The sequence below is a fragment of the Anomaloglossus baeobatrachus genome, chromosome 1, assembly GCF_048569485.1.
Source record: "Anomaloglossus baeobatrachus isolate aAnoBae1 chromosome 1, aAnoBae1.hap1, whole genome shotgun sequence".
NCBI lineage: Eukaryota > Metazoa > Chordata > Amphibia > Anura > Aromobatidae > Anomaloglossus > Anomaloglossus baeobatrachus.
The window spans coordinates 749,131,884-749,142,688 of record NC_134353.1 but is presented as its reverse complement, the minus strand read 5'-3'; the positions used below and the strand labels follow the sequence as shown (position 1 = coordinate 749,142,688).

At 54.5% G+C, this 10,805-nt stretch overlaps 2 protein-coding genes across 3 annotated transcripts in view; one reads left to right on the top strand and one right to left on the bottom strand.

Annotated features, from left to right (window-relative positions):
- The window catches only part of LOC142299548 (ubiquitin-conjugating enzyme E2 G1-like), a 41,167-nt gene extending 37,516 nt beyond the window's left edge, over positions 1-3,651 (bottom strand). The window contains exon 1 of the mRNA XM_075341836.1: positions 3,495-3,651. Coding sequence (XP_075197951.1) covers positions 3,495-3,537 — 43 coding nt within the window. The 5' untranslated portion in view covers positions 3,538-3,651. The remainder of the gene's footprint in view (positions 1-3,494) is intronic.
- Positions 3,652-3,912: 261 nt separating this feature from the next.
- Positions 3,913-10,805, top strand: part of ANAPC7 (anaphase promoting complex subunit 7) — a 96,590-nt gene continuing 89,697 nt past the window's right edge. Inside the window, exon 1 of one of the 2 annotated variants that reach the window (XM_075341835.1) lies at positions 3,913-4,099. In XM_075341835.1, the coding sequence (XP_075197950.1) occupies positions 3,999-4,099 (101 nt within the window). In that variant the 5' untranslated portion in view covers positions 3,913-3,998. Of the gene's footprint in view, positions 4,100-5,440; positions 5,495-10,805 lie in introns of those variants that run through there. The other variant, XM_075341834.1, reaches the window with a different exon arrangement.

Sequence of the window (10,805 nt, the reverse complement as noted above, 5' to 3'; positions counted from 1 at the left end):
TGCGCGTGCATGTGCGTGTGTGCGCGTGCATGTGCGTGTGTGCGCGTGCATGTGCGTGTGTGCGCGTGCATGTGCGTGTATGTATGCGTATGTATATGTATGTGTGCGTATGTATATGTATGTGTGCGCGTACGCGCGTGTGTGTATGTATATGTGTGTATGTATATGTGTGTGTGTGTGTATGTGTGTGTATGTGTGTGTGTATGTGTGTGTGTGTGTGTGTGTGTGTGTGTGTGTGTGTGTGTGTGTATGTGTGTGTATGTGTGTGTATGTGTGTGTATGTGTGTGTATGTGTGTGTATGTGTGTGTATGTGTGTGTATGTGTGTGTATGTGTGTGTATGTGTGTGTATGTGTGTGTATGTGTGTGTATGTGTGTGTATGTGTGTGTATGTGTGTGTATGTGTGTGTATGTGTGTGTATGTGTGTGTATGTGTGTGTATGTGTGTGTATGTGTGTGTATGTGTGTGTATGTGTGTGTATGTGTGTGTATGTGTGTGTATGTGTGTGTATGTGTGTGTATGTATGTGTATGTATGTGTATGTATGTGTATGTATGTGTATGTATGTGTATGTCTCCTGTATACTCCTGTGTGTCCCCCCTGGCAGTCTGCTGTATACTCATGACAGTTTCCTGTATACTCCTATGTGCCCCCTTCCCCCTTGGCAGTCTCCTGTATACTCCTGGCAGCTTCCTGTATACTCCTGTGTCCCCCCCCCCCTGGCAGTCTTCTGCTCGCTCCTGGCAGTTTCCGGTATACTCCTGTGTGTCCCCCCCTGGCAGTCTCCTGTATACTCGTGTCCCCCCCCCCGGCAGTCTCCTGTATACTCCTGTGTCTCCCCCCCCCCCGGCAGTCTCCTGTATGCTCCTGTGTCTCCCCCCCCCCCCTCCTGGTAGTCTGCTGTATACTCCTGGCGGTTTCCTGTATACTCCTGTGTGTCCCCCCCCCCGGCAGTCTCCTGTATACTCCTGTGTCTCTCCCCCTCCCCCCCCTGGCAGTCTCCTGTGTCTCCCCCCCCCTCCTGGTAGTCCTGCTGTATACTCCTGGCGGTTTCCTGTATACTCCTGTGTGTCCCCCCCCCTGGCAGTCTCCTGTATACTCCTGTGTGTCCCCCCCCCCTGGCAGTTTCCTGTATACTCCTGTGTCCCCTCCTGGTAGTCTGCTGTATACTCCTGTGTGTCCCCCCCTGGCAGTCTCCTGTATACTCCTGTGTCCCCCCTGGCAGTTTCCTGTATACTCCTGTGTCTCCCCTCCCCCCCCCTGGCAGTCTCCTGTATACTCCTGTCTCCCCTCCTGGTAGTCTGCTGTATACTCCTGTGTGTCCCCCCCCTGGCAGTCTCCTGTATACTCCTGTGTCCCCCCTGGCAGTTTCCTGTATCTCCTCCCCCCCCCTGGCAGTCTCCTGTATACTCCAGTGTGTCTCCCCCCCCCCCCCCCCCGGCAGTCTCCTGTGTACTCCTGTGTGTCCCCCCGGCAGTCTGCTGTATACTCCTGGCAGTTTCCTGTATACTCCTGTGTGTCCCCCCCTGGCAGTTTCCTGTATACTCCTGTGTGTCCCCCCCTGGCGGTTTCCTGTATACTCCTGTGTGTCCCCCCCCTGGCAGTCTCCTGTATACTCATGTGTCTCCCCCTCCCCTCCTGGCAGTCTCCTGTATACTCCTATGTCTCTCTCCCCCCCCCCCCCCCGGCAGTCTCCTGTATACTCCTGTGTCTCCCCCCCCCCGGCAGTCTCCTGTATACTCCTGTGTCCCCCCCCCCCCTGGCAGTCTCCTGTATACTCCTGTGTCTTCCCCCCCTCCTGGTAGTCTGCTGTATACTCCTGGCAGTTTCCTGTATACTCCTGTGTGTCCCCCCCTGGCAGTTTCCTGTATACTCCTGTGTGTCCCCCACCTGGCAGTCTTCTGTATACTCCTGTGTGCCCCCCCCCCGGCAGTCTTCTGCTCGCTCCTGGCAGTTTCCTGCATACTCCTGTGTATCCCCCCCCCCTGGCAGTTTCCTGTATACTCCTGGCAGTTTCCTGTATACTCCTGTGTCCCCCCCCCCCCGGCAGTCTTCTGCTCGCTCCTGGCAGTTTACCGTATACTCCTGTGTGTCCCCCCCCCTGGCAGTTTACCGTGTACTCCTGTGTGTCCCCCCCCTGGCAGTTTACCGTGTACTCCTGTGTGTCCCCCCCCTGGCAGGTTTACCGTGTACTCCTGTGTGCCCCCCCCCCTGGCAGGTTTACCGTGTACTCCTGTGTGTCCCCCCCCCTGGCAGGTTTACCGTGTACTCCTGTGTGTCCCCCCCCCTGGCAGGTTTACCGTGTACTCCTGTGTGTCCCCCCCCCTGGCAGGTTTACCGTGTACTCCTGTGTGTCCCCCCCCTGGCAGTTTACCGTGTACTCCTGTGTGTCCCCCCCCTGGCAGTTTACCGTGTACTCCTGTGTGTCCCCCCCCTGGCAGTTTACCGTGTACTCCTGTGTGTCCCCCCCCTGGCAGGTTTACCGTGTACTCCTGTGTGCCCCCCCCCCTGGCAGGTTTACCGTGTACTCCTGTGTGTCCCCCCCCCTGGCAGGTTTACCGTGTACTCCTGTGTGTCCCCCCCCCTGGCAGGTTTACCGTGTACTCCTGTGTGTCCCCCCCCCTGGCAGGTTTACCGTGTACTCCTGTGTGTCCCCCCCCTGGCAGTTTACCGTGTACTCCTGTGTGTCCCCCCCCTGGCAGTTTACCGTGTACTCCTGTGTGTCCCCCCCCCTGGCAGTTTACCGTGTACTCCTGTGTGTCCCCCCCCTGGCAGTTTACCGTGTACTCCTGTGTGTCCCCCCCTGGCAGTTTACCGTGTACTCCTGTGTGTCCCCCCCCCTGGCAGTTTACCGTGTACTCCTGTGTGTCCCCCCCCTGGCAGTTTACCGTGTACTCCTGTGTGTCCCCCCCTGGCAGTTTACCGTGTACTCCTGTGTGTCCCCCCCTGGCAGTTTACCGTGTACTCCTGTGTGTCCCCCCCCTGGCAGTTTACCGTGTACTCCTGTGTGTGTCCCCCTGGCAGTTTACCGTGTACTCCTGTGTGTCCCCCCCCTGGCAGTTTACCGTGTACTCCTGTGTGTCCCCCCCCTGGCAGTTTACCGTGTACTCCTGTGTGTCCCCCCCCTGGCAGTTTACCGTGTACTCCTGTGTGTGTCCCCCTGGCAGTTTACCGTGTACTCCTGTGTGTCCCCCCCCCTGGCAGTTTACCGTGTACTCCTGTGTGTCCATCCCCACCCCGGCAGTCTTTTGCTCCCCTCCACACAGCCCTGTACACACAATTCTCAGTGCAGTACACCGGGGCCTCTCTACTGTAGGGAGGAAGCAGAGGCCAGGACGCCTGAGACTTGTAGTTCTCCAGCACCGCTGAGGTGAGCAGGTCCGTGCTGGACACCTCGTGGCGGACACTGTAGAACCCGGAGCTTCACCACGAGCCGCCCACAACACTTTCAGAACAATAGTAAAACAAAGGGCCGCCATGAGAGCAGAACTTCACCTGCGAGCTGCTTCCTCAGGAGGAGGACAGACTGTTCTGACATCTTGTAACCACTGCACCGCTCCCCGCTCTCCTCCGGCAACCTGTCACCACAGTTCTCCCTTCTCACCCCCCTGCCTTGCACCACTTCCGCCCTTATAGATTTCAGTCCTTTCTCCGGAACGCACAAGCCCCGCCTCCACCTTGGAACGCACGGCCGAAGCAGAAGCCACCATTTTCCAGAGAGTAGATGGCCGAGATCGCCTGTGTTGTTTATAGTTGCAGATAGTAGCTAGGCATATAAGCACTTACAATGGACAATGCAGAGGTGAAATGGAGCGGGCGGTATGAGCACGTGGTGTTTAGCTGTGGTCACCGCCTCAGCGTAAAATGAGCAGGCGCTGCCAGGACACCTATTTCATTTTTCAAGTTAGGTCGTCAGTGAGCGCCATCATTTCATGCGAGCGGCGCTTCTGGGTGGAGCTGAGAGACATTGCACGGGAGACTGCGGAGCTACTGGCCAGGATGAGTGTGATCGATCATGTGCGGGACATGGCTGCGGCCGGACTGCACTCCAATGTGCGCCTACTGAGCAGCCTGCTGCTGACCATGAGCAACAACAACCCGTGAGTGTCCCCCCCCCCCGACACATCGGCAACTGTTACTCCACTCTCCGATACACTGGCAACTGCCACCCCAACCCCCCCCCCCCCCCCATACACCGTCAACTACTACTCTGCCCCCCGATACATGGGCAACTGTTACTCCACTCCCCGACACACTGGCAACTGCCCACCCCAACCCTTTGATACACCGGCAATTACTACTCCACCCCCGATACATGGGCAACTGTTACTCTCTGATACACTGGCAACTGCACTCCAATGTGCGCCTACTGAGCAGCCTGCTGCTGACCATGAGCAACAACAACCCGTGAGTGTCCCCCCCCGACACATCGGCAACTGTTACTCCACTCTCCGATACACTAGCAACTGCCACCCCAACCCCCCCCCATACACCGGCAACTACTACTCTGCCCCCCCCGATACATGGGCAACTGTTACTCTCCGATACACTGGCAACTGCCACCCCAACCCCCTCCGATACACCGGCAACTGTTACTCTCCGATACACTGGCAACTGCCCCCCCCCCCGACACATCGCTGGCAACTGCCACCCCAACTCCCCCCCCCCCCCCCCCCCCCATACACCGGCAACTACTACTTCACCCCCGATACATGGGCAACTGTTACTCTCCGATACACTGGCAACTGCCACCCCAACCCTCTCCGATACACCGGCAACTACTACTCTACCCCCCGATATATGGGCAACTGTTACTCACTCTCCAATACACTGGCAACTGCCACCCCCCCCCCCCCGACACATCGGCAACTGTTACTCCACTCTCCGATACACTGGCAACTGCCACCCCAACCCCCCCCCCTCCCCATACACCGGCATCTACTACTCCACCCCCGATACATGGGCAACTGTTACTCACTCTCCGACACACTGGCAACTGCCACCCCCCCGACACACTGGCAACTGCCACCCCCCCGACACATCGGCAACTGTTACTCCACTCTCCGATACACTGGCAACTGCCACCCCAACCCCCTCCGATACACCGGCAACTACTACTCTACCCCCCCCGATACATGGGCAACTGTTACTCCACTCCGATACACTGGCAACTACTCCACCAGCAACTACCACCCCAACCCCCCAATACACTGGCAACTCTACTCAACCCCAACCCCCCCCATACACCAGCAACTGCCACCCCAACCCCCGAATACACCAGCAACTGTACATCAATCCCCCACCCCCCATACATCAGAAAATGCTACTCCACTCCCCGACACACTGGCAACTGCCCACCCCAACCCGTTGATACACCGGCAATTACTACTCCACCCCCGATACATGGGCAATTGTTACTCTCTGATACACTGGCAACTGCACTCCAATGTGCGCCTACTGAGCAGCCTGCTGCTGACCATGAGCAACAACAACCCGTGAGTGTCCCCCCCCGACACATCGACAACTGTTACTCCACTCTCCGATACACTGGCAACTGCCACCCCAACCCCCCCATACACCGGCAACTACTACTCTGCCCCCCCGATACATGCGCAACTGTTACTCACTCTCCGATACACTGGCAACTGCCCCCCCCCCCGACACATCGGCAACTGTTACTCCACTCTCCGATACACTGGCAACTGTTACTCACTCTCCGACACACTGGCAACTGCCACCCCCCCGACACATCGGCAACTGTTACCCCACTCTCCAATACACTGCCACCCCAACCCCCTCCCATACACCGGCGGCAACTACTACTCTACCCCCCGATACATGGGCAACTGTTACTCCACTCTCCGATACACTGGCAACTGCCACCCCAACTTCCCGCCCTATACACCGGCAACTACTACTCCACCCCCGATACATGGGCAACTGTTACTCTCCGATACACTGGCAACTGCCACTCCAACCCTCTTCGATACACCGGCAACTACTACTCTACCCCCCGATATATGGGCAACTGTTACTCACTCCCCGATACCCTGGCAACGGCCACCCCCCGACACATCGGCAACTGTTACTCCACTCTCCGATACACTGGCAACTGCCACCCCAACCCCCCCCCCCTCCCCATACACCGGCAACTACTACTCCACCCCCGATACATCTGCAACTGTTACTCACTCTCCGACACGCTGGCAACTGCCACCCCCCCGACACACTGGCAACTGCCACCCCCCCGACACATCGGCAACTGTTACCCCGCTCTCCAATACACTACAACTGCCACCCCAACCCCCTCCGATACACCGGCGGCAACTGCTACTCTACCCCCCGATACATGGGCAACTGTTACTCCACTCTCCGATACACTGGCAACTGCCACCCCAACTTCCCCCCCTATACACCGGCAACTACTACTCCACCCCCAATACACTGGCAACTCTACTCAACCCCAACCCCCCCATACACCAGCAACTGCCACCCCAACCCCCCAATACACCGGCAACTGTACATCAATCCACCACCCCCCCATACATCAGAAAATGCTACTCCACTCCCCGACACACTGGCAACTGCCCACCCCAACCCGTTGATACACCGGCAATTACTACTCCATCCCCGGTATACCAGCAACTACCACTACAACCCCCCAATGCGCCGGCAACTCTACTCCACCCCCGCAAATACGCCGGCAACTCTATCCCGACAACTGCCACCCCCCCCCACCCCCACGATACATTGGTAACTGTTACTCCACTCCTCAATACACTGGCAACTGCCACCCCAACCTCCCAATACACCGGCAACTACTACTCCACCTCCGGTACACCAGCAACTACCACCCCAACCCCCCCAATACACTCCGGCAACTCTACTCCACCCCCCCAATACAACGGCAACTCTACTTCATCCCACCCCCCAAAACATCGGCAACTGCCACACCAATACACCGGCAACTCTACTCCACCCCCGCAAATACGCCGGCAACTCTATCCCGACAACTGCCACCCCCACCCCCCGATACATTGGTAACTGTTACTCCACTCCTCAATACACTGGCAACTGCCACCCCAACCTCCCAATACACCGGCAACTACTACTCCACCTCCGGTACACCAGCAACTACCACCCCAACCCCCCAATACACCCCGGCAACTCTACTCCACCCCCCACCCCCCCAATACAACGGCAACTCTACTTCACCCCACCCCCCAAAACATCGGCAACTGCCACCCCAATACACCGGCAACTACTACTCCACCCCTGGTACACCGGCAACTGCCACCCCAATTCCCCCTCCCCCCAGTACACCGGCAACTGCTGCTCACCTCCCCCACCCCAGGTACACCGGCAACTGCTGTTCCCCCCCACCCCCGATGCCACTGCACCCTCCGATACACCAGCAACTGGCAACTCCTTTCCCATCCCTGGCATCTACTACTCCACCCCTGGTACACCGGCAACTGCCACCCCAATCCCCCCTCCCCCCAGTACACCGGCAACTGCTGCTCACCTCCCCCACCCCAGGTACACCGGCAACTGCTGCTCCCCCCCACCCCCGATGCCACTGCACCCTCCGATACACCAGCAACTGGCAACCCCTTTCCCATCCCTGGCATCTGCTGCTCCCGCCCCCCGATAAACTTTCATCTGCCGACACGACAGCCCGGTATTTTAACAAGATCTCTCCTATTCCAGGGTTACGTATAGTACTTCTATATTGTTTGTTTTCATTGTTCCTCCTAGAAATGTTTTGAGTAAATTGACAACTAGGTGTCACCATTTCATTTGTCAAAGGAATGATTGGACAGTTTTAGAGTTAGGACAATCGGCTGACTATTTATTCATACGCTCCCAGGAGGAACGGCAAAGAAGCTATTTCCCAGATCCATCATGGCCGTCAGTCACCTGCGGTACAGGGAATGTGTGTGGGCACAATCTAATGAATATGTTGGGAATGCCCCCCCCCCCACCTTATGCTGCCTGAGCGTCACTAACTTTAGCTGCCACTGGCGTTTAAACAGAAAAAACTGCAACATTTCAAGCAGTTTTACACCAAAAAATTACCAGAATAATTAGTATGTGATACACTGCGGATTTTGCAGGTTTTCCCACCTACAGACAATGGAGAGGTCTGTAATCTCTATCGTAGGTGCACTTCAACTGTGACAGAATAATGCCATTTGCTGTTCCCATGATTTGGAGAGAGCCCAAAAATCATAGTGATGATTGCTACTTTTGTTTAGTCAAACTGAAGGGCTTTTCTACAAAGAACAAACATAAGATTAATTACCCTGAACTTGAATCTGCGATTAGGCCAGTTCCACATGATGGCACCTTGCCAGTTCCTGTACCACCGTTGTCTGGATTGGATGAAATGAAGTAAAATATGAAGACTATATAGCTGAAGCTACTGGCGAAGAAATGGAGACCTCAAGTCAAGATGAGTATGTACCTGATGGAGCAGCCAGAACGCTTAACTCAACATCAACATGACTTAAAACTCATCAAAGACCATTCATTGTCAAAAGATAAAGCTGAACTTCTTGAATCTAAGTTGAAACAGAAGAATCTTCTTCATGATGATGTCAGTGTGTTACCACCGAAACAGAAGTAACACATTAACACAATTTTTCACAGTAGATGGACCACTAGTGTACTGTAACAACGTGACTGGCCTCTTTGAAGAACTGAATAGAGTATTTTGTTGCAGATTGGCCATTGTCTATTGGCTCTTCCCAGAGACGTTTGAAAGCAATGTTGCTTCACAATGGGAATATGAAACCATCAATCCCTATTGCTCACTGATGTGATCTAACGGAAAGTTATTAAAATCTGTCAGTTGTTTATACAATAATACAATATAAGCATCACCAATGGAATATCTGTGGAGATTTGAAAGTGATGGGAATGCAAGGAGGTTCGAGAACTTGGAAAAGCTGGTGACATGAAGAAAAGAGTAATCTACACCAATAAAAAAAAAAAAAAAGTTTTTATTGAACCAAAATAATTTCACATTCAAAATAAACTAAAATATGAGCAGAAATTAAAAGTGCTGACATCAGACTGTCGATAAAATTTTTCAGGGTTGTCCCTATATAACATCCATCAGTAATCTGCCATCATTGATTCATTCCCAAACCCCTGTTAGCGGTGTTCCATTACTTTAATGTCCTGGTGAAACCGCTCGCCTTGTTCATCACTTAAGGGGGCTTTACACGCTACGACATCGCTAATGCGAACTCGTTGGGGTCACGGAATTAGTGACGCATTTCCGGCCGCTTTAGCGATGCCGTTGCATGTGACACCTATGAGCGATTTTGCATCGTTGCAAAATCGCTCATCGGTGACATGGGGGTCCATTCTCAAAAATCGTTACTGCAGCAGTAACGAAGTTGTTCCTTGTTCCTGCGGCAGCACACATCACTCCGTGTGACACCGCAGGAACGAGGAAGCTCTCCTTACCTCCCTCCCGGCCGCTATGCGGAAGGAAGGAGGTGGGCGGGATGTTACATCCCGCTCATCTCCACCCCTCCGCTTCTATTGGGCGGCGGTTCAGTGACGCAGCTGTGACGTCACTGTGACGCTGAACGAACCGCCCCCCTTTGAAAGGAGGCGGTTCGCCGGTCACAGCGACGTCGCCGGGCAGGTAAGTAGTGTGACGGGTCTGGGCGATGTTGGGCGGCACGGGCAGCGATTTGCCCGTGTCGCACAACAGATGGGGGCAGGTACGCACGCTAGCGATATCGGGACCGATATCGCAGCGTGTAAAGTAGCCTTTGCATCCCCAAGATTCTGAAGGAAGAAATCTACCGTATTTTTCGCTTTATAAGTTGCACCTGATTATAAGACGCACCCCCAAATTTGGTGAAGGAATAGAGAATTTTTTAATAAATGGGGTCCGTCTTATAATGCCAGTGTCCGTCTAACAAATAATATAGGGTATATGTCCCTCATAGCCCCCTCATCCTAAAATTAGCCCCCTTAATCTGGATATGGCCACCTTATATTGAACACGTCCCCCAGTGATGCCACATTTCCCCTATGGCTGGCACACATCCTCTATGGCAGGCAGACAGGGCCACTGTGGCAGGCAGACAGGGCCACTGTGGCAGGCAGACATCACCCTCTGTTGCATATCGCCCCCATGTTGCTGCTTTTAGTATAATAAACTCTTTACCTTCTGCAGCACAGTCCTGTCTCGTGTGTCCCTCCTCGCGGTTGAACTCCTCCTGTCTCCTGCACTTCCTATGTCCTAGTTCTAGTGGAGGTCATGTGATCAGCACGGCAGAGTGAAATCTCTGTGTGTCTAATCACAGCCAGCAGGAGGGAGACCGGGCAGACGCTGGAGGAGGTGAGTAAAGAGTTTATTATTTTACTATGGGCAGCACGGGAGGCCATATCTAACACAGGGGGAGGGGGGATCCTGTGCAATCAAAGGTAAGCACAGGCAGATAATATGCACAGCTCCCCCAGCCCCCATCAGCGCGATGCAGTTTCAGCACCACGCTTCTGATGGACAGCGGCTGTGCATATTATATGAGCGGGAGCAGGAGATCAAACGCTGCCACTCCCAGCCCCAAGCAGTCCCTAGCACCGCTCCAGAGCTGCCCGCACCTCCACTGGACTCTGTATATCTATAAATGTATGTATATATATATATATATATATATATACACACCCCCCTCCCGTATATTCGGATTATAAGACGCACCCCCTACTTTCCCCCAAAATTTGGGGGAACAAAAGTGCGTCTTATAAAGCGAAAAATACGGTAAATCCAAGACACTGGTA